This window comes from Paramisgurnus dabryanus, chromosome 7 (assembly GCF_030506205.2).
Source record: "Paramisgurnus dabryanus chromosome 7, PD_genome_1.1, whole genome shotgun sequence".
In the NCBI taxonomy this organism is placed as follows: domain Eukaryota; kingdom Metazoa; phylum Chordata; class Actinopteri; order Cypriniformes; family Cobitidae; genus Paramisgurnus; species Paramisgurnus dabryanus.
Window position 1 is genome coordinate 21579150 of NC_133343.1, and position 25105 is coordinate 21604254.

Genomic DNA, 25105 nt, shown 5'->3' on the forward strand with positions numbered 1-25105 from the left:
TCCACATCAAAAATGGGGTTGAACTTATTAAAATTAGTCTTTCACTTTAAAATAACAACTTTATTTCCCCAACTTTATGTGACATGCAAGACTGTGTACAGGCCCCAATGAGTGATATACAGACATGCTTGAGACTCAAATCTGCCAACGGAAGGGGGATGAAAGAAGATGGGACAAATCATATCAAGGTATTTGGAGTCGAAAGTGTGCTAAGTTATTAAGGGGATTTTATCAAATAAGCACGAGTGGACCCTAAAGTCCAAGCTAAGCAGTCCGCTTTGAAAACGCCACATTTAAGAAGATCTGCCATCGTCCATTCAGAAAGCAAAGGAGGGTGCATGGATGTGGCCGACGGCTTGAGACATAAATTTTGAAGTCAGGGCTTTCATTGTGCCTTTGCATATTGGAAGTTAGCTGCTGGTGCAGTTCTACCGATTACAGCGAAATGGACATCAGCATGTCCAAGAAGAAAAAGAGTATGAGAGAGTGAAAGAGAGAAGGGAAGGGGGGGTGACAGGTTTGGAACAGATATACTTTGAAAATGACTGAGACGGATTTGTCCAGTTAACCCCTCTTTAGCCAAATGGTTGAGAGATGTGAGCTGGAGTGGGTGTGATCAGAGGGAGCTTTGGAAATCAGGTTTTTGTGAGCCTTACAATCTCAAATGCCTGGTCAAAGACTCAGCAATAATTATTGACTATTGAAACTAACAAGTATACAAACTTCTTTGAAGTTCTCAGCAAAACGTGACTTGGAGAAACAGCACAGACAGAAAAAGAACAAGGAGGAGGAAGAGAAAAAAACTTACACTGTAAAAAATTCAGCTTTTTTAGTTAAATCAACATATTTTTTTAAGTTAAAAGTAAAATTAATAAATATATAAGTTAACCAATTTCAATTTGTTTTTAAAAGGTTTTGTCAATTATCACAGGTTAAAACTTAAAATACTAAGTTGAATTGACTTGCTGCATTTATTTTACACTGTAAGATGAAAAAAGTTTGCATGACTTTCAAGAAAACCAAAAATCAGAAATGTGAAAATAGCAGGGAAATAAAGTAAATAAAGAATAGAACAATAGGAAGATTGCAGAGTGGAGTAAACAGAAGAAAGATGGGGTGGGACGATCGCTACAAAAATGAGATGGAGGAGTTATACTAATGACTAACTACTTGCAGTGAATATATGATTTTTATTGATGGGATGGACTCTTTGCTGAGTTGTAACAAGTTTGTCTTTTTTATGCCTAGGCGATCTATCGAGGTAGAGAAAAATTACACTTGACCTTTCATTCTTTTCTTTTTTCCTCATTGAAGTGAAATTGTCCTGGAAAAATGTGAATGTGTTTTCTCCATTCTCTCCCGCTCCCCTCCTTCGTTCTCTTTCGCATGCGCTTTTACTAAAAATTGAAATATTGATCTTAATTAGAGTTTGCCGAGCTCAGCAGCTCGCGTTGAGCTTTGAGACAAGCGGCAGCAGACATCTGTCTAAGGCACTTACATCCCTGCCGTCACAGCGAGGGAACGATAGAAAGGGAGGGTGAGAAAAGAAGAGTGATTGCTCCATGAATTTCTCTTTCTCTATGCAGATAACTAAAACGCGGTAAGTGACCGTATTTAAGGAGCATTATGGGCACAAATAAAAGTTGGTCTTGTGCCCTCTTTGGCCTTAAAACAAAAATCAGACGAAATGTGACAAATCTGTCATTAGATATTCAATGCTTCATGATGCATAAACAACTCTTAAAGTTCATAAGTGCATAGTAATGTCCAAAGATTACAAGGTTTCTTTAAAACCTGTGCAACAGAACACTGTAAAAAAAATCCATAGAAACTTTTACTTGTAGCTGGTTGCCGGTAACTTACCGTAGATTTAAAGACTTTTAAAAGTCTTTGTCTTTACAGAGTAAAACTAAATTAACAGCATCAAGCAAAGCATTCTGGGAAACAAAATCTGAAGCAAAAAACAGAAAAAGGCTGATGATGATTTCTGGTTCCCAGAATGCTTTGCATGAGGCTGTTATTGTATAGTTTTATTCTGTATAGATAAACACTTGTTAATATTTAAAATTGATTTAACTTCGAACAAACTCTTGCCAGTAAATAACATAAATTTAAATCTACAGTAAGTTACCGGCAACCAGCTGCAGGTAACACTGTCATTTCTACGGATTTTTTTTTAACAGTGATAGCCCATACTTTTCCAGTACTTACAGTAGTATGCTGTTTTATCAAATAAATAAAAACAATTTGAAGGAAATACAATATTAATGATTTTACAATAGTAACGGTATTGAAAACAGCATTTTGGTGGAAACACTGTAAAAAATTAGCTGTTATTATGCAGCTGGTTGCCAGTAACTTACTGTAGAAGAAAAGACATTTGTTTGTTCTTTTAACGTTGAAAAAACTGTTGCCGGTCAATAACATAAATGTAAAATCTACAGTAAGTTACCGGCAACCACCTTCCAGTAATACTGTAATTTTTTTACAGTGAATGGTACTATTGTACAATTTTTGATATGGACATTGTGTAAAAGTTTTCGTCCCTAAACTAACAGTAATTTTAATGTATATTAGGCATGATTTGATTTTTTCCAAAACACAAAAAAGTTCAACAATATTTTTGAATCAAAACCTGAGGTCAAAACAAGAGCTGCAACACAGAAAAGATAAATAAGTTGCATGGAGTTGAGTGATGTTCAACAACTTTAGTCTTGATTTTACAACACCCATATCAACACACGTTTTCATGAAATATCCTTTCCTCCTAAACGATTAAACGGGAATCAGACAGAGCTGGATGAGAACTGTTTGCCTTCTCTCCATCTCTCTCTGTCATCTTGCTTGCGAGCGCAAATGTGGCTGGCATCATGGGGCCGGCCTTTATCTCGTTAACTGGCGAACAGGCTCGTCACTGCCAGCGAATGTGTCGTGTTCCGCAGCGAGACCCTCGACACGGCGTATTAATGCCCCCTGTCGTTGCTGGCGCCGATGGTTAACCAGGTTTCCTGTAGCGACCGGCAGTCGTTTGTCACAGAGCACGGAGCATGAGGCCTTGGTTCAACGGAGCATTAATAGCCTGAATATCAGCAGTCCCCGCACAGCAAGGGGCGTACAGAGGATTACGGCTCAACATCATCCCCGCCGTACCACTGTTTAACACTCAACATACTAATTACATTATCCTACCAAGAGGAGAGGGAGAGGAGGAGGGCAGCCAGCGACTGGCAGGCTCATCTACCAACGGATCCTCAATCAAGTACGCATTTTAGGAGAAGACAAGGAGAGGGAAAAGGAAAATGACATTGTCAGAAATTAGTTGTGATTGATTTGTGCAGACAGCAGTTACAAAAAGAAAAAGTGAGCAGGGTAGAAAAATGGGTTTTGAAGAGCGTGAAGTGCTGTATTACATTTGTCTTTTCCTATAGATTCCTTAAGACTCAATTACAGTGACATGAGCGATGTTTCGGACACAAGCAATGTTCTGAACACGTGTGGGAAGAAAGATACTTTAACAATGAAGTCACTTATATAAAACATGCTGCTCATATGAGTTGTGATTGAACTTTAATGTTCATTTTAATACTTGAGAAAGGCTAATTTTTTTTACACAGTAAACAATGCAGGATGAAGTTAAAGGTGCCATAAAATAAAAACAAACTGTATTTACAGTACCTAGACATAGATGAATAATAAGAGCTCTGTACGTGGTAATGACATATCGTGAGCCTCAAACGTGTTTGTTTCCTCATTTTATGTAAACCTCGTGCACGCAAAAGAATGCTGGAAAACAGGCCAATCTCAACATAACACAGACTGTGACATCATCAAATTACACATTAAATTAATTACAAAGTTGTTAAAAGGCTAAAAACAAAGTTTTGACTGCTGAGTTAGCACTACATTAATGCTATATTTTAGCGTTTATGCTGAAGTTCTACTATTGACTTTACAGTTACGTTTTGCAGGTCCATACTGAAAAAAAAAACTAACTTCCCACTCAGAAACGACCATTTACAATCTCTATATATATATATATATATATATATATATATATATATATATATATATATATATATATATAAATATAAAACAACACACATTCATGTATGTATTTAAGAAACATTTACATGTATATATATATATACACATATATACACATATATATATATATATATATATATATATATATATATATATATATATATATATACACACATACATATATATATTTATTAATATTTTTATATATTCTTTATTATATATAAATAAAAAATAATATATAAATAAAAAATTTCTTAAATGTATATATATATATATATATATATATATATATATATATATATATATATATATATATATATATGTGTGTGTGTTTAACTATACATAATATTTAAACACAGCACAAACTTACATATTATGCAAAAAATACCTTTATTTTGTATGAGATTAATCTAGATTAATCTATGCCCAGCCCTAGTAAAAGCGTTTCTGGATCATTTTTGCACTTAATAAATTTACATACCGTCTATGTAAATAACAAATAACAATTTAACATATTACTTTAATGCATTCTTTGGCACCTTTAAAACAACTTGGTTTTGCAAGTTAATTCAACCGACTAAGTTTTGACTTGTTTTTATAAGTTATGTCAACTTATCACAAGTCGAAATTAATTTGTTTAGTTAAAAAGTAACAAATATATGTTGATTTGACAATTTTTTTTTCAGTGTAGTTTTCTTCATTGTTAAATGAGCATGTGTGTGTACAGAAGTAATCAGCCAAAAAAAGGAGACCATAATCGTGCAAATTTCAAAGTGATTTTATTTCAAGCTTTTGATTTAAAACACTTCTCAAGATTACATTCAAAGCAATAAAATATGTTCCTTGTTTGCATAATAAGCTTAGAAACTTCGAAATGCAGTTTTTAAAAATCCCTGAGTGTTACTTTGACACTAATTCCACGAACTCAAAATATAAACTTCGGCATATTTTTGATGAATGGGCATCTCATTATGCAGACCTATTTAAACTGAGATACAGGGTTCCGCAATTTGATAAACTTAAAAGACATATTCCGGGAAATAAATATAAATATAATTTCTGGAATTCGCATATTTGATTTCTTGCAAGTAAACAAGGCGAGTGACTTAAAACCAAATCGGCTCATTTATTAAAAGAGAATATTCCATAAAGGTTCAAGAGAAACTTGAATTTCTGAAATAATAGGACAAAGACATTTCACAGATTCTTTTTTAAAGAATAAAATAAACCCACCATAGAACCGCAGCCCACCTTTGGTAGGGGTTCTGAACACAGAAGCTAGAAGCGTGGCTTGATATGTAGTTTTTTTCCTGTAACAGAAAAAAGAGAGGAGAGAGGAAACATACCATAAAGAAAGATTGTGCATCATAAATAAATAAATACCACTTAAAGATTAAAAGCTTTTTATGCTCTCAAGAAAGTTAATTAAGACTATTGGTTGATACATACCAGTAACCAATACTGAAAAACTAAGGGCTGTAAGGCCTACATTTATAAGAAATTGAAAAAGCAAGACAGAAAAGCAAGAAATAAATAGCCCCGACAATGTAATGACAGAAGTAGCTATCACTCTGGTGTCACTGATGGAGGAGTGACACAGGAGTATGTGATTGTTAAAGTGTGAGTGATAGCACAGAGGAAGAGAGAAAAGATGCAGGCAGTGATGCATGGAGCGTGTGCTAATTTATGCAAAGCTGAGAGAAGTTTGTCCGATCTTTAGACTGAGAGTGGCTTAGACTCTCATTAGTAACAATTAAATGCCGTTTCTTTGTATGTGTGTGGCTGTAGCAGAGATAACAGAGCAACCACACAGCATGACCGGTGAGCAGGTGAGTATAAGCAGCACTAGTTCAGTCTGCATGTAGCAGATGATTTCAGTCAACAACAGGATGGTAAAAGTGACAAGTGAAAGGCTCTGGTGGTCTGGTGGGCACCTGTGCTATTCTAAGAGAGAGATCTGCCATCAATGATCCCAAGGGGAAAGTGATCTGGAACTTGGCATGGCAGAGAAATAGGAAGTTGGCAAAGGGTTGTGTGTGTATGTATAACAAGCACAACTTTGAATAAGCATGCAGACATGACAGAAATAATCTCACATTAAAGCTTAGGAAATAGCAATTGCCATAAAAGTACATGACAACAAAGCAAAGGATAAATAATGAATCAGACAGACCTGAACATGTGTACTGCATGTTCAAATGTTTACAGAGATGATAATACTGCATGAGTGGCATGCCTAAGTTTGTCCATGTGGCTGTGTAAGAGACACTGTTAGGATGTGAGGTCAAAGGCTAATCATAGCAGTTTCTGTATTGCAGTAACTGATATGAGAAGCAAAGTATAAAATCTCGAAAAAGAGAAAGGCTAAGTGATAGAAGTTTAGTTGAATTCTTAAAGGTTATGAGCGGTTTCTCAGAACTTGTGAGAGAAGTTGATCATTATTTACTTTAAGAATGTGTGCGAGCATGAAACAGGTTTGGATTATTGGGTGTGGAGAAAGACACTTCCATAGGGTTTGACTGAGAGAGAAAGAGAGAGAGAGAGGATATAGGGCCCCAGTCCTCTAATCCGTGAGACAGACATGCCAGCTTCAGCTGTGCCTGTCCTTAACAACAAACCTAAATATTAGTACCTCCTAAGTAAGAAGTATATACCTAATGTAGGCCACGCTTAAATAATATCAACCCCCTTGATATAATTACCCCGCTCACTACGTCCTAAATAACCCGTCTACTTTGTCTAAAAATATTTAGCAACACCAATATCCATCCCATATATTTACACATACTGTACAGTGACTCCCAAAAATATATGGAGAAAAGCAAAGAGCTTCAAATAAATGTCAGTAAACCAACAATGCTGTCTTTCAGCAAAGTCACTATTTTGAGCAAGTTCCTCTCAAGTTGACACAGCTACCATATAGAAGAATTAAAGGGATACTCCAGCCAAATATCAAAATTACCCCATGATGTGTACAGTACTCACCCTCAAGCAATCCGAGATACATATGTCCATGATTTTTCAGACGAACACATTTGGAGTTATTTTAATAAATGTCTTTGCTTTATCAAGTTTATAACTGTAGAAAACAGGGATCAGGGAACACCTTCTGACTTTGAGGCTCAAAAAAGTGCAAATGTTAAACTTTATAAACTATAATACTATCTTTTGGTAATGACACCATCTTGGACCTAGAGTCACTCCGCAACGTACCCACTATGGTAAAATTCTCTCGTGAATCGCCTGAGTCCAAGATAGCGTCATTACCGGAAGCTAGTTATTATTGGGAGATTAATTGCGATTAATCGCATACAAAATAAAAGTTTGTGTTTGCATAATATATTTGCGTGTGTTTTGTGTGTAATTTTGAGTGTATTTATAAACACACACACATTTAAGAAATTTAAGAAACATAAAATAAAATATAATATAAAAAAGATATATAAAATAAATGTAAATGTTTTTTAAATACATATATGCATGTGTGTGTATTTATATATACAAAATAATAACAAACAGTGCACATACATATATTATGCAAAAACAAACTTTTATTTTGTATGTGATTAATCACAATTCATCTTTTGACAGCCTCAGTAAATTTAGTTTATGAAGTTTGAAATATGGAATATTTTTTTTACAGAATCTCATCGATTACCCACTGAAGACCTGTATTAACCACTTGGAGCCATGTGGATAACCTCTGTGAGGGATGAATGCACTTTTGGGGGGTTTAAAATCAAAAGTTGTTCCCTGATCCTTGTTTTCTATGAAGCTTGGAAGAGAAAGGGCATTTAATAAAATATCTGAAAGATGATGGAAATATGTACCTCGATAATTTTGATATTTGGCTGGAGTGTTCCTTTTAGGGATGCTTAACGATTAATCGCGATTAATCTATAGCAGAATAAAAGTTTTTGTTTACATCATATATGTGTGTAAACTGTGTATAATAACTTTGTATAAATAAATGCACACACATGCATGTATATATTTAAGAAATGTTTACATGTGTATATACATTTGTATATTTATGTATAATTTATATTATATACAAATATAAATACTTATATTTGTTTCTGAAAATTATACATGCATGTGTGCAAATTTATATATACATATTTATTATACACAGTTTACACACATATATGATGTAAACAAAAACTTTTATTCTGCTATAGATTAATCACGATTAATCGTTAAGCATAACTGTGTTTGACTAAATTTGAGCATCTAAATAAGTTTTCTATTATTTTTATTAACAGTACATCAATTTCAAAATCAATCCACTGTTTTTGTGAAATACTTTGTTTAAAACTTTTACTTTATGTTCTATTTTCATGGTTTTCATAGATTTTTAAATGCATTTGTGTTCAAAAAATAGCAGTGTACTAATAAAATTGAAAAAAGTGCAGAAATGTTATTAATAAATTTTATTTCCTTATGTATTGAATACATTTCCCAAAATGTATTGAAAACATTACACATTCAATTCCAAATCGAAGCATTTACAAAATGTACAAGTGTGTCTTGTTCTTTAAAAGGGAATCAGAGATAATGAATATTAAGCTGTTAAACATTTTTCTCTGTAGACCCCTATAAACTGAATAAATTTCTTCAGATTTAACTTAATTTTGAACTATTAAATAACTAGTTGCATAAGCATTGTTGTTGATAACTGCTGCACATCTGTTTCAAATCGAGTCAACCAACTTCTAGAAACAGATATTTTAGCCCAGGATCCACAGTTCCTATCAATTTTTAGATTTTGTTTCAGAAACTAATTTTTTTTATGTCACTCTCACCCCAGACGTTTTCAATGGGGTTGAGATCAGGGGATTGAGCTGACCACTCCATTACCCCTGGAAGCAAGATTTTGCCCACTTGCTTGTGTATTTGGGGTTGTTGTCTAGTTGAAACACCCATTTTAGGGGCATTCTCTATTCTGCAAAGGGCAACATAATCTCTTCAAGTATTCTGATGTATTCAAACTGATCCATCTTCCCTTAAATAGGCCCAACACAGTAGTATGAAAAACATCCCCATACCATTTTTAACTGTTTTTACAATGTACTGTGACTTGAATTCAGTACCTGGGGGTCGCCTGGGCTTCTGTCGATAACAACTTGACCCCAAAAATAACTATTTTACTCTCATTAGGACACAAAATGTTACACAATTTTTCTTTGGGCCAGTTGATGTGATCCTCACATGCCTTTTTTCTACACTGGTGCTTTACGGGAGCTTCTTACCAACAGCTTGGCTTCAATCAGATGACTTCTGATTGTCAGAGTACTTACAGATCATTTTAGATCATCTTTGATCCTTCTAGAGGTGATGAATGGCTGAATCTTTTTCTTTCATCTATTTAACAGAAGTTGCTTGTTTTCTTCCATGTGTTTCCATTTTTATGTTGCCAATTTAAAGCATCTGAGATCATTTTAGCTGAGCATCCTAAACTTTGCTGCGTTTCTTTATACGTTTCCCCTCTCAATTCAACTTTTTAAATCAAATACATTGTTCCTCTGAGCAGTGATTGGGACGGCTCATTTTACTTAGAAATTCAGCAGCAGATATATTTTATAACAATGGGTGAAATATTTTCTTCCCCTCTTTTTTAATAAATGACCAAAATGAGTTTTTTTTCACAGAATGAACTCATTTTCTAATTAAACTTCACACTGCTATTATTTTGATCACGACCCTTTTAATAAATGAGTCAATTACTCAGAACAAGTAGTGTGGATATCATTACCAATGAGTCTGGTGTACAGATAACACTACTAAATCTGTATGTAAATAATGTGCAATGCAGACATTACTACTACTAATATCAGTGATTTATCAGTGTAATGATGTTGCACTGCTATTTTAACACAACTGTATTACCTGCACTGTTATTTTAAGCTATTAGTTGTATCACACAGAAATGTGTAAACGTAGTTTATTTTTGACATACACACCTTTGGCCTGTGGGCCTGCTGCAGGAAGAAGCTCTTGGGCATCACCGTTCTCCGCTGTGTCAGGAGAGCTGGACAAAGAAATGAAGGAGGGAAGCTTCTTAGGATCAGAGCAGGATGGGTCTTCATCTTCCTGTGTGGATTCTGCAGATGGACGATTCTCTTCCACTGATCTGAGAATGCAAAGCTACACTTTAAAATACCAAAAAACGGTTTATTTATAATGAAATGTTAAAATACAAAAATGATGCATAATTGCACAATTCCTCCTCCTGACCTTTTCAAAACATCTCTGTTGCGGGCTTTCTTGGCCGGTACCGGGTTCGAGTTAGAGCCGGTACGTTTTGTGCTTTGTCTGTGGTGGAGCTTACATTTGGATCCACGTGGACAGACACCCTTGCTGGAGAAGTCCGGACACACAAGAGTGTGTTTCTTCTTGCACTGTTGAGAGAGCAGAGAGTTCAGAAAACTTTCTTTTTTTGTATTCAAATTCACTATGAATGTGTTTATAGGTTGCTTATACAACGTGGGACACTGGGGGGTGAAAAGAATGTACAGGTTTCATGTTTGCCACAACTCTGCGGGAGTGCTCTGAAGTTAGCAAAAGAAAGTGTTTGTGTGTGATCACACATCAGTAGGTGTGCTTATCTGACAAGTGAGAGAAGGCGAGCGAATGCTTGTGTGTGTAAGCGAGAGTAGGTGAGAGTGTCTGTGTGCCCATGTAATTTGGGCGTAAATTGGTAGCTTCATTCTTTGGGAGACCCGATCCCTCCCACCTGTCAGAGGAGCTAATTATACCCCACTATGGGGTGAGGAGCGCGAGACTCGTGTATAAGTGAGAGAGGGAGACTGGGCGAGTGCGGTGCACGTTGCTCCAGAAATAGAGCGAGTTTGTGTCTGTGTGTGGGTAAAGGATCGTGTGTCCGGGAACAGTGTGGACTCCCAGTTACCTCTCGGGTCAGACCGCCCAGAGACAATCTCCCCGAAAGAACTCAGAGCCACATGAAACATTTCAAAATTCTGTCCTAGCAGAGCTCCATTACACCGCTCACACAGATCTACAGTTTTTAAAGTCAATCGAAAGAGGTTTTAATTTTGAGGTGCGTGTGGGTTGGGATAAAACGCCTCCGGAAATCATTACTAAGATGTCTTTAATTCACTCTTTATTCTAATAGTTGGATTAAGCCCTCAGGGACCGTCAGCACAAAATGTGTTGTCCTGTTCCATCTGTGCTGTTTCATTAAGTGCATACAGTATGTACAAACATCAGACAACATCTTGGGCCATTGTGTTGTATCAGGTTTTACAGTGCGTCAGATGGTATTATTTGAAGCGACTTATAACACACGTAATGTATACATTTATCAGCATGCGTGTTCCCTGGGAATCGAACTCTCAACCTTGTGTCCTGCTAATGCAAAGCTCTACCAATCGAGCTATAGGAAGTTAAAAGTAGTTAACCTTTGAGAACCCTGCACAGTTTCATTTTGTTATAGTCTGTCTAAATGTTTTTTTTTCACAGAAAAATTGCATCCTGTGTGAACAACCCCTTAGCAGGTTATAAGTAAGGGACCATATATGTTACTTCCTTAAGAAATAAATAACTACAATTTTAGAGGTACAACAGGCATGTGATAATAGACATCAAATTCAGATGAGAAATCTTTTTCTGTTTTATCTTCATAAGGCAAGTAGATTTAAATTATTAGTCAATTTTCTAAAAAAAAAAAAGAAAAAAAAAGAGAATTTCCTCACCACCATGTCATCCAAAATGTTGATGTCTTTCTTTGTTCAGTCGAGAAGAAATTATGTTTTTTGAGGAAAACATTCCAAGATATTTATCATTTTAATAGACTTTAATGGACCCCAATACTTTAATGCAGTTTAAAATTGCAGTTTCAAAGGACTCTAAACGATCCCAAACGAGGCATAAGGGTCTTATCTAGTGAAGCGATTGTCATTTTTGGCAAGAAAAATAAAAATATGCACTTTTAAACCACAACTTCTCGTCTTCCTCCGGCTGTGTGAAGAGCCAGCGCGACCTGGCGTAATTGCGTAATGATGTCGAAAGGTCACGTGTTACATATATGAAACGCACATTTGCGGACGATTTTAAACAATAAACTGACACAAAGAAATTAATTGGTATCATCTGACATACAACAACGTAGGAACGGTCCTCTTTCTCCACACTTGTAAACACTGGGGCGAAGTTTCGCATACGTCATCAGTGACCTCTTGACGTGATGACGTATTACGTGAGGTCGCGCTGGCCGCATCACACAAACGGAGGAAGACGAGAAGTTGTGGTTTAAAAGTGCATATCTTTTATTTTTCTTGCCAAAAATGACAATCGTTTCGCTAGATAAAACCCTTATGCCTCGTTTGAGATTGTTTAGAGTCCTTTGAAACTGCAATTTTAAACTGCATTAAAACTGTTAAGTATTGGGGTCCATTAAAGTCCATTAAAATGAGAAAAATCCTGGAATGTTTTCCTCAAAAAAACTAATTTCTTCTCGACTGAACAAAGAAAGACATCAACATTTTGGATGACAATTAAATGAAAGTAAATTATCTTGATTTTTTAAAGAAAATGGACTAATCCTTTAAGTTGATAACAATTACGCATAGTGGCTATGGGGTGTTCATATCCACGGCAACAGCTTGTGGTAAATTATTATACAAAAACGCTAAACGTATATATTTTATAAATACATACAATCTTGTGTAACTGGATTATCGTACCCAATGAATCTGGGTCTCTAATGCCCCCTAAATCATCCTATAGACAACATCATCACTCACCACACTCATGGCTAATTGGTCCAATTTGCTAAATCCCTCGCCACTTGAATTCAGTCGATTCCAATTTCACCCCATTTCAGAAGAGCATTTGGGGCCTTTCTTTTTTTAAACACCCATTTGTTTGTCGTTTGACTGATAACATCCGCGTTGAGCTTTAATCATCCAAAGCTCCGCGAAGGCAGACAGGACAAACGTGCGCTTCGTGAAAAATCACAAATATAGTAATGTGGGTTAAGCTGGAAAATCTACTCAGGAAAGTATGGCAGACCTATTTGTATGCTTTTATGCTTTCATATAACTATCAAATGTTATTCGGTCATATTTTGTTAACAATTATTTCTTATCTGCCTAATTTGAAGGCAAGTTTATAAAAAATCGTACATTGGATTTCTCTTTCTTAAAATTTAAGAAAAACAATATTTTAATTGATTACTGGTTTACTTTACATCATTTAAATGTAACAAAAAGATTAGAAATTCATATTGTAAGGAATGAAGTAGGATATTAGTTCTGATACTTGATCGTTCTTACATTATGACAGACGACCATACCTATAAAACAGGTGTCTGAATTGTTTCACTGGATATTCCTGAATAACAAATTACTATTGCCATGTCTGAATGATATGTATGCACTAATGCTTGGAATCCTTTATATATGCATACACAGTGCAATGTCAGAAGAAATGGTCAGTAAATGGTTCCTAGCAGTCAATTGTGGGGGTACCCTTTCAAAAAAAGTACACATTTGCACCTAAAGTGTTCATACAGAGGTATAGGTACATATTGGTACTAATTGTATATATATGTGTGCATACAGTGGTTTGAAAAAGTGTTGGCCCCCCTTCCTGATTTCTTATGTTATTGCATATTTGTCACAAGTTAATGTTTCAGATCATCAAACAAATTTAAATATAAGTCAAAGATAACAGCAGTGAACACAACATGCAGTTTCCAAAACTACATGGCCCTGTGTGAAAAAGTGTTTGCCCCGCTGTTAAAACATAACTTAACTGTGGTTTATCACACGTGAGTTCAATTACTCTTGCGACACCCAGGCCTTATTAACAGTACATTCACACAGGGCTTAAGCCTTAACGCTTCCCATTCACTGTTAATGGGTGACGTCATGCGTTGCCGAACGGAATTGTGGATCCGTCGGCGCCGCGTTACTGCCGTTGCTCGCAGCAGAAGTTGGACATTTCTCATCTTTTCAAATGGCAATGCGTGTGCAGCCAATCAGATCGCCTTATGCAAATAACCAAGACCGGAGGATGTGTTGCGGTCACTGTGATTAGCTGTTGGCCCCGCTTCAGGTGAGCCTTTCAACAAGCGTTAACGCTTTCATCCTGTGTGAATGTACTGTTACTGCCACACCTTTTCGCAATCAAGAAATCACTTTAAAGGGACCTGCCTGACAAAGTAAAGTAGACCAAAAGATCCTCAAAAGCCCCCCACACATCAGGTCGAGATCCAAAGATATTCAGAAACAAATGAGAAAGAAAGTAATTGAGATCTATCAGTCTGGAAAAGGTTAAAAAGCCATTTCTAAAGCTTTGGGACTTCAGCGAACCACAGTGAGAGCCATTATCCACAAATGGTGAAAACATGGAACAGTGGAGAACACAGTGGAGTTGCCGTTCGACCAAAATTACCCCAAGAGTACAGCGACAACTCATCCAAAAGGCCACAAAAGACCCCACAACAACAACCAAAGAACTGCTGGCCTCACTTGCCTCATTTAAGGTCAGTGTTCATGACTCCACCATAAGAAAGAGACTGGGCAAAACGGTAGAGTTCCAAGACGAAAACCGCTGCTGAGCAAAAATAACATAAAAGCTTGTCTCAGTTTTACCAGAAAACATCTTAATGATCCCTAAGACTTTTGGGTAAACACGCTGTGGACTGACGAGACAAAATGTTCCCATTACGTCTGGCGTAAAAGTAACACAGCATTTCAGAAAAAGAACATCATACCGACAGTAAATATGGTGGTGGTAGTGTGATGGTCTGGGGCTGTTTTGCTGCTTCAGGACATGGCAGACTTGCTGTCATAAAGGAACATGAATATTGCTTTCTACCAAAAAATCCGGAAGGACAATCTGTTCGTGAGCTCAAGCTAAAGCGAACTTGGGTTCTGCAGCAGGACCATGATCCAAAACACACCAGCAAGTCCACCTCTGAATGGCTCAAGAAAAACAAAATAAAGACTTTGGAGTGGCCTACTCAAAGTCCTGACCTCAATCCTACTGAGATGCTAAGGTGGCATGACCTTAAAAAGGTGGTTCATGCTCGAAGACCCTCCAATATGGCTGAATAACAACAATTCTGCGAAAATGAGTGGGCTAAAATTCCTCCACAGTGCCGTAACATTGACTCACTGCAAGTTACGCAAATGCTTGATTGGAGTTTTTGCTGCTAATGATGGCCAAACCAGTTATTAGGTTTAGTGGGCAAACACTTTTTGAAAAAAGGCAATTTTTTCCCCGTAATAATAAAAACTTGCATGACAAATATGCAATAACATAAGAAATCTTGAGGGGGGCAACACTTTTTCACACCACTGTAAGTGGCACACTAATAAACACATTTTTATCTAATTAATAGCAATAATAACACCTAATTCAATAGCTAAATATTTTAATTTGATAAAAATAGGCACTCTACAGTTTAACGTGTTTAATGCAAAGAGTGTAGAAGATCTCAATCAGTGCAAGAATAAGGCTATTCCGATTTATAAAGAAATTTGGAAATGTATTAGTCCATGTAAAGTCAATCATGGGAATCGCTTTGAGACACATTATAAATGTTAGAAATGTATTGCTGAAACATGCCACAAAGACTTATGTAGTACTTAATTGTGGAGTTGGAATTTTTAAACTTATTTTCACCATTTCTGAGTTCAGGATTTTTTTGTCGTGCCTAAAATCGACTGCGGACACGCCCACACCACTTCAGAGTAAAAATGCTGCCTATTTTTCCAAAATTTTGATTTATTTACTTTTCCCTCATTTAAATTTGGTTGGGTGTTAAATAACAAATTTTTCTGTTGTGTGACAAACTCAGAACACATTTAATATCTGACTAGGGACATTAAAGGAATAGTATGTCTTTGCTGAATTTTGATGAAGTTTTAATGGAATAAAAAGGTTGGTATTTACTGTACAGGATCATGCACGTGTTGCAAGTATGTTTTTGCTGTAAATTAGTTTTTTTGTTTAAAGGAACTAATGCTTGTTTGTTTCCGAAGGCAATATGCTCTGTTGGTATTCCTAGAAGTACACCCACATTATTGAGAAACCTCTTTAATCTTAAGAAATAATTCTTAGAAATCTTTACTATGATGCACTAACAAAATAATTTTATAATGAACATATTAAACACCAATATTTGTATCATGGACAAAGATGTAATAGTTTTGAAAACTATGTCAGATTTAATAATTCTACAAATTATATTTTATTTGACTGCTATTTTCAGCTTAGCTTATATTGAGTTTCATTATTAGTTTCTTCCCTTTTTGAGGGGAACCACGGAACTAAGCCCTGTATTAAACACAGAACCTTACCAGAAACACAAAGACACTGCTACTTTATTTTAAATAGATTTGATGACTAACGTTTAAAGTTCAAAGAACGGAACCCCATCAGTTTTTTTGGTACACTTCTGTAAAGTGTGCCTTACTCCACGCGACCTGCACGTGCTAAATTAAAGTGCAATTTCTCTTGGTCAAAATGATCACAGATTGACAAAAAATCTCAGTAGTTTGACTATAATGAAAAATAATTAAATTATACTATTATTTTTATAGTAATCTTACGACTAAAATCCCAGCATAAAGCCAAAAGGCAAAACACTTAGTAGCCCTTTATATAATTTTCCATAGTTTAATAAAATAAAAATAAGATTAAAGGTTATTAAAATATGTTGTTTTAATTGTAGTAAAAAACAACCACAATTTTACTATGGTCTCACCACAATAACTATAAGGTTTTAGTAGTAAAACTTTCCTAAGGGAGTACCTAATCTTAATCTTAACATCTTAGTTCTGTATGGGACTTACTGTACAGTGCACCTTACAATCAGCGCTATTATAACAGAGGGAGGCAAGACGAATGTGCCCAGTAAATGGGAATAACACCACAATTAGTTGTATATATGTAACCCCCTGAATAATTGTAAGAAAACAGTTACTTAAAAAAAATATTGACAATTACAGACTCACAATTATAGATTTTGATGAATAATGTAATATTTTTCACTGTTAGTTATTGCTTATTTAGACTTATTATTAGCAGTTAAAACGGCGTGTTTGGCACATTTACCTCAGTGTTTACGTTACTTAAATAATATTGCTGCTTTTTCTGTAATAATATCAGGGTTTCCCCCAGCACATTTCAGTTCGGGCGGCCCGCCTAAGCTTGGAAACCCTACCACCTTAACTAGGTTGTCCAGAAAAAAAAATGCTGCACAAAAGTTCGTTAACTGCATCTCGGAGAATAGCGCATACGCAGTAGTTACACTCCTTTAAGATAATGTAATTAATAGTGGGAAATAATCAGTTTTTAAAATTTTTGCACCATCTATCATCATTCGCCAGACGCTCTACAACATATGGTTTAGTTTGTGTTTATTAACCCTTTAGTATCACTTCATCACGCAGCTATTCCTATTAGAGGTATCTGTTAAAAACATTTAATTCATTAATAATCTAGTATGTGTTCATTTTCTGTCATATTTTCTTCAAAATTAAGTTTTATTTGAGTGTTTTAAATAAAAACATTTTAATTTTCAACATGACGCATATGCACCGCCCCTTTGATTGCCACGCCCTCGACCCCGCCCAACCTACCACCTTAACTAACACATTTTCTGCGGGAAACCCTGAATATTACAGTTTGTATGTCAATTCTGCTACCTAATATGTTTATTTATGTAATTATATGCTGATGCTGTAATGTGAAATTATATAAGGATATTTATTTCCCTATGAGACTGAGACAGTCATTGAATTTCTTGCCTTTAATGTGCTTGTTGTATAAATGTTATTTTTGTTATGGATTTTAATGCATGTTTATATTATTATTTACGTTCATATTGCAACTGTCCAGCACTGTATAATTGTTCTATTGCAACAGTGAAGGCATGATGTACAGATTTTTCTTTATTGTAGAACCAAAAGCACCCGCCCTTTTTTCATAATTAAATAAAATTTCAAGGCCAGTTTTCATCAGGAATAACGTGAGACACTCTAATTGTGTTTCAGACACTTTACTTAATACACTGATACGTTTGGCACTTTACTTAATACACTGATACGTTTGGAAGTTTTTTAAACAGTTAGCGTGTTTTGGCAAATATTTACTATAGATATTGGACACTGGATTCTTCCCTTGGGAAAAATCTAATAGTTACTTTAATGTTGCCACGACACAAACATGGTAAAACCTTTTCCTTTGTTGTCAAACTCTTTATAAAGAATAAAAAATACTATTGCAAGGTTATATCTTAATTGTACAATGCTTATCCAGGAACTAATCCATAGTCTTATATCACACGCAGCAAGAACAAGATCTGCTGTATGTCCTTTATTGTTGTGTACTGCTTTGCTGATGATGATGTTGATTGCTATTTTCCAGCATACATCACGCCTGCAAAGTAAAGCCTGGAGTACAGTACAATAAAAATTAACCATACTTCGACCTTAAAGAGACACTCCACATTTTTTGAAAATATGCTCATTTTCCAACTCCTCTAAAGTTAATCATTTGATTTTTACCGTTTTTGAATCAATTCCAGGGCTCAAAATTAACTTTTTTATTTGGTAGCACCGGTGCTCCCAACTTTAAAGAGTTAGGAGCACCAGCAAAGATTTAGGCGCATCCATCCAAAAATTAAAAAGCACCACAACTACAATGTAAATGTTAATAGATTTATTTTATAAAAAATAAAACACCACCACCGGGCTTTACACATCCTATGGCCAGCATTTAAAATTTGGTCTTCTATTTGTTTTTTTGTTGTTTTTTTGCTGCATAGATTCCTAAATTAATACCCAAATGCTGTTGAAATAGTATAGCAGCAATAATAATTTAACAATTACAGGTAACATGATTAAGATTACAATAGAAAATCTAGCAAACACGTAAAACACTGATTAATTGTGACTTTACAAAAGTGACCCTAATATAGAAGGCTAATATATATTATTATTGATAACTGCATTACCAGGATGATATTTCTACTAAATAGGCAATGTTTTAAAAAATACAACAAAAACATACCATCAGCATTGTCATGTTGCACATCAACATGGACCACAAGGATGTTGGTCGGATGTCCATTCACCAGCGCATGCGCACATACACTATCAAACACTCTTTGACAGACAGGTCGGTGTCTCCATCAATAATGAACAAATTTATCACGACACGTCTTGTGTTTTTGGCACTTTCGCCATGTTTAAGCAAGGTACGTTTGGCGTTTAAATGTTTTGATTCCGCCACCAACGCCGTTTTACAGGATTTACAGTAAACACAGTAAGTAAGCCATTTTCATAGCGGAGCCACTCGTAATCTTTATGCCACTCTCTCCGAAAGGTTTAACGTCAACTCGTATTTTCCGGTGGTGGAGTTGCATTTGAATCCGGATCATCGTCATTAATTACAGTAATAACATTGCCTGTAATCGGCTCGTTCTTGTCATGCTCGCGGTTCGTCTTTTCACATTTCCGCGCTTCATGTACCAACGTAGCACGGCAACAAGGAATGACTGACGCTCATATTAACCAATCTGCGGTCTTCATTAAGTGCAAGAACTTAATGGTGAAATTTGATTGGTTATGTAACGATGGAGAGAACACTGAACCTGGGACAGCACCAGCACGCAGCATCACAATCAAGTCGCACCACAACAAAATGGGCAGTCGCACAAATGCTCCCAAATATATTTTAAGGTCGCACAGATTAAATTTCGGTCGCATATGCGACCAAAATGGTCGCAATTTCGAGCCCTGAATTCAGATGATCTCCGGGTCTGGCGCTACCACTTTTAGCATATCTTAGCATAATCCACTAAATCTGATTAGACCATTAGCATCACGATAAAAATAACCAAAGAGTTTCAATATTTTTTCTATTTAAAACTTGACTCTTCTGTAGTTACATAGTGTCCTAGAAAATTTAAAATTGTGATTTTCAAGGCAGATATGGTTAGGAACTTTACTCTAATTCTGGCGTAATAATCAAGGACTTTGCTGCCATACCATGGCTGCAGAAGGCGCAATGATATTACGCATAGGGCTGGGCAAAAAAATCGATTTTTCGATTAATCGTTTATTAAAATGTGGTCGATTCAGAATCGATTTTTTTTCTTTCATATTTATTTCTGCAAACATTGAACAAAAGATTAACGTTAATCGAATTACTAGTCTTCTTCACTAGATGTCACCCTATTTTTTGCTTTGCGCGAGGTTACCAAGGAGTGAGAGGCAAGCCTGTCATTCATTAATTTTTTATTTGAATAATTACCCACTTGTAACCTGCTGTTCTTTTTATTAGTATAGTATTTTTATTTAATCTATATTTATTGAGTTGAATCGAGAAAAGAGTATAAAAACCGGCCCGAGAACCGGAATCGAAAATTGAATCGAGAATCGAAATTGAATCGATTTGACAGCTTGTGAATCTAAATTGAATCGATCTGGAAAATCTGAATTGATACCCAGCCCTAATTACGCAGTACCCGAAAATAGTCCCCTGCTGTTGAAAGTTACCAAGGGGACTATTTTCGGGCACTGCGTAATATTATTGCGCCTCCTGCAGTCATGTTACCACAGCAAAGTCCTTGATTATTACGCCAGAATGAGAGTATAGTTCCTAGCCATATCTGCCTAGAAAATCGCAACTTTTAATTTTCTGTCTGTCTTAGTACACGATGTAACTACAGAAGAGTCAAGTATTAAATAGGAAAAATATTAAAACTCTTATTTTTTTGCGCAATGCTAATGGTCTAATCAGATTCAATGGATTATGCTAAGCTATGCTAAAAGTGGTAGCGCCAGAACCGGAGATCAGCTAAATGGATTCCAAAACGGTAAAAATCTAATGTTTAACTTTAGGGGAGCTGGACAATTAGCATATTTTAAAAAAGGTGGAGTGTCCCTTTAAGGTTACTGTTTGGCGGTGAAAACGCAAGGGTTTGCTGTCCTGACTCGTACTGTACCATACCGTTGGTAGAAACAATGTATAAGTGATCGCCTCTATTGCATATAAGATGGGTCGGATCTGTTTAGCATTGAACTGTACTTAACATCATGCTGGCATCTCCTGGACATTTATAATTCAACAACATTGACTGGAGTCTAGTCTCTGCCGCCAACAGACTGTTTGATGTATATTGAACTTAGATGGCTAGAAGTAGTGGGATTCAACCGTTTTCAATCTCATTGGTTGAAAAGAATGTAATGTGCACGGCAAGCTAACACATGTGTTATCCTAATGACATTTTCTTTAATCATTTCATATGACTGTTGATAATGATAGCTACAATATCACAGGAATGGCCGGAATAAATCTTACCTAACTTATAAGTTGATTGGCAATTTAGAATGATATCTAATTAGTAGAAAATACCACTGATGGGAGGTGGCTGCAGTACTGAGAAGGCTCATTAACTTTGATGTTCACGGCTGTGGTCCGAGGAAAAAAAACACAAAAGCCTGCGTCCTCGCCATCCATGCTCTCTCATACATTTTAATTTACATAAAAGCAGCAAAATAGGGAAATGAGAAGTGTGTGAGGGGAAAAAAGGGAAAGTAGATGGAACATCTTTATATCAGTGCAAGTTAACAATTTTCCACTTGATTTAAGAAAGGCTGGGAAGTCTCTGGGGCCTATTAGAAGAGCTTTCTACTGGCCACAAAGCAGAAAGAGTCAGCACATTTTACATTACCGAGACAGAGAGCAAGAAAGCGAGAGGGAGAGACCGACAGAATGTATGGTGTGATGATGCGCGCTATAATGAAAGCTCATAGTGAGAATAGTGACGTAGTGATAAAGGCATGAGAAGAGTGATCAAAATGAAGAGTGAAGGGAGATGACCAGCAAACAAAGGGGGAAGCATGACAGAGAAAACAGAGAAAGAGAGCCTAGAAAATGTAGGAGAGGGAGGATGAGACAGGTTTAACCCTTGCTCTGCTGGCGTCTCCATTGCTGGCCTCTCGCCTGTACTGCTGTCATCAGCACTTTTTCACGTCCATAATTATGGTGTGCTATCCATCATATCTAAGACAGTGCTTTTGGGATGGTGCAAATTTACAGACCTAAGCACTTCAGCTAATAGAATAAATATTAATATCTCTCTCCTTATATATTCTCATTCTCACCCCAAATATTTAAATGAGCCCTGACACCGAGAGAATGCATTTGTTACGATGGAGGGAAAGCAAAGGAGAACAAATGGAGAGAGAAGACAGTGAGAGAGAGAGAGAGAGAGAGAGAGAGAGAGAGAGAGAGAGAGAGAGAGAGAGAGAGAGAGAGAGAGAGAGAGAGAGAGAGAGAGAGAGAGAGAGATGGAGAGAGAGAGACAAGTAACAAAACATACTACGGAGGATCGAATCATTGCAATCAGAAAAATTGCCAATTAAACATTCTGTGTAAGACAATAAAGCTACTGAATGCAAACAGTTTATAATTTAATTGATCATTCTTTCCTCCTGGAATAAATTAATTGCTATCATCTCATATGCTTGGGATCTGTGTAGCAAAATGCCACCGGAAATTGGGCAAACACTGCTAAAACCTATCCTACAACACCACTCAGGTCATTTGAAAGACTTTGAACAACTTCTCAGACAACACCTGGTCAAAGACCACCCATTAAGACAAAAAGAGACCATCTGACCGACAAATTAACTTAGTGACCACAGTCTGTTTTGCCACTATGTGCCAATGAGGCATCAAAAACAGTTCTTCTATGGTATCACTATGAAGAACCTCATAAGCACCTTTATTTGAAAGATTGTTGGTGTTGCTACAGCTATGTTCTACTAGTTAAGTAAAGTTAGCCTACAGCCAAGCCTTCTTATTACTAAAGTATTAATGAACTTCATTTTCATGGCATGAAGCCAGCCAGCGGTCAGTATCTTATCACTGTATGCATGTTAGAATATGGCAGGTTGCATTGATGTCAACAGTTGACAAAAACTAGAAACTATTCTAACTGGATAAGACCAAGAAAATAATGCAATTTGACTGTGTAAACACCTGTCAAATGCATGCGCTGGTTTATACACTTGGCACTATGTATAAAGGACAGGTGTGATGGGAGAAAACAGGAGCATGTGTGTATGTGTGAGAAAGCCTGGGTGAAGACAGGGGTCATGGATGGGTTAGAACTTGCTGGATTTCAGAGCATATGAGGACACTAGTAAATGTGGGTCATGCGGCCCTCTCCTGTACTGCCCTCAATGTGCCACTCACAAACATGGAAGAAACCAAATGCGCATTTCATAAGTACCCTGATGAAGTATCAGATCATCAGGGTAACAGTTTTATTAGCTTTATTTATAACTCTTTCGAAAGTAACTTTTGGTTTTTAAAGAAGGGGTGAATCAAATAACTTCCTGGGATTGGTGTTGTAGACAAGACTGACATCATCATAATTCCTCCCCCTTCGGAGCTGCAAGTTAACTCCTGTTGGCATTGCATTATGACCGAATCTTTCAAACATGGTAAGGAGGGTCACATTTCTGGCAGACATCAGAGGTATTCAGGCCAATCACAACGTACAGATTAGCTGGCCAATCAGGGACCGTTTTGAACAAAATAAAATCATAGTAGTGGCCGTTAAAGGCGATAAGTGAATCTTTTTGTTGATGTTTGAACTGTTTTCAAACAAACGGAGCGTAGCTAACTCCTCCCCTCCCCCTCCCTTCCGTGCTTTCATGAAAGCGCCCACCCCCAAATACTTCTTGTCGTTTATTGGCTGGAACACTTTGTTATCATTTCTGGTGCTAGGTTTGGTCACTTTGTTTTATTGCAGTTTGTGGAGCCTATGCTGTCTACAGAGATCGCGTTTTTTTTACAGTTTGATCAGCGGACAGGCAGCAAGCAGATAGTGAGGAGATGTTTGCTGTATGTAACCAAAAATGTTTTATGGTCTAAAACTTGTGAATTCGCTACGAGCACCTTTAACTTCCAGGTCTTCAATGCGGCCTGTCCATCAAAACCAGGATACAAAATAGCCTATTACTTATTGCTTTTGATGTTTTTGAATGTAAAAACCACACAAACGTCATGAGCAGATGTCAGAAAACAGTATAAAACAATAAAAACAGCAGATTCATCGACTTTTTAATTGGTACATACTCAAAGTACAGTACATGAAATAATAAGACTTTAATGCTGCGTTTACACCAACCGCGTTTCAGGCGTCAAAATCACGCCTACCGCACCTAGTTTGCCGCTTGAACAGTTTGAATGCATTCGCGTGTGTAGATCGAAGTAGACGCACAGAAAAAGCAAGCATTTGACGCGCGTCAGAGGCAAAATCCGCTTCTTGTGGGTGGGGCAAGTGCTATGCCATTGTCTGTTTGCAGGATGGCTGATGTTGATTGTGCATTTATTGTGAAAGTTACCGGTTTGTATTTAGTCACCTTACTATAGGGGGAAAATAAACGGCGCGGGTCGATAAACGTCACGTGAATCAAAAGTGAAATGTATATTTACAACTTACCAGGTTGCCCAATGTCCTCACTGACACTCTTCCAAGCGAGGTCCTTTTATTCCTTTCTCTATAGAAATAAGAACTTGTGTCGTTTAGCTCCGGGTGACTGCTCACGGACAATATCAAGCCTTCATGCTGAATGAGTGACTCTGGGCGGGGCTGCCGCAACAGCAGCAAGCAGGCTCCTGATTGGTTAACGCGGCCCAAAAATCCACCAAAGTTCACATTTTTCAACTCGGGCGTCAGCCACAAATTCGCGTCAAATGCAAAATGCACAAAAAAAATCACCATTCGCGCTGCGGGATCTCCAGACATGCATCAACGCGTCTTCACATTGACTTAACATTGAAATCACACGCGCTTGCCGCCTCTACTGCGTCTGGTGTAAACGCAGCATAATGCAAGTAGAATACAGACGATACTTTTTGGTGGCAATTATGGCCTAAAATGTTGGACATTTGTTGGACATAAGTTTATTGTAAAAGTCACAGTTGTTCTTTCTAACGATCTGCACTATTTATGGATTTTTTTTTTATGGAAATATAAGTGTTTACAATACAATAAGGTGAA

At 36.6% G+C, this 25105-nt stretch overlaps 1 protein-coding gene across 2 annotated transcripts in view; it reads right to left on the bottom strand.

The window, feature by feature from the left end:
- Positions 1-4806: 4806 nt before the first annotated feature.
- Positions 4807-25105, bottom strand: part of zc3h3 (zinc finger CCCH-type containing 3) — a 99202-nt gene continuing 78903 nt past the window's right edge. For both annotated transcript variants that reach the window (XM_073815177.1, XM_065265026.2), the window contains exons 10-12: positions 10282-10445; positions 10008-10177; positions 4807-5354 (exon numbers count right to left, since the gene is read on the bottom strand). In XM_073815177.1, coding sequence (XP_073671278.1) covers positions 5323-5354; positions 10008-10177; positions 10282-10445 — 366 coding nt within the window. In that variant the 3' untranslated portion in view covers positions 4807-5322. The remainder of the gene's footprint in view (positions 5355-10007; positions 10178-10281; positions 10446-25105) is intronic.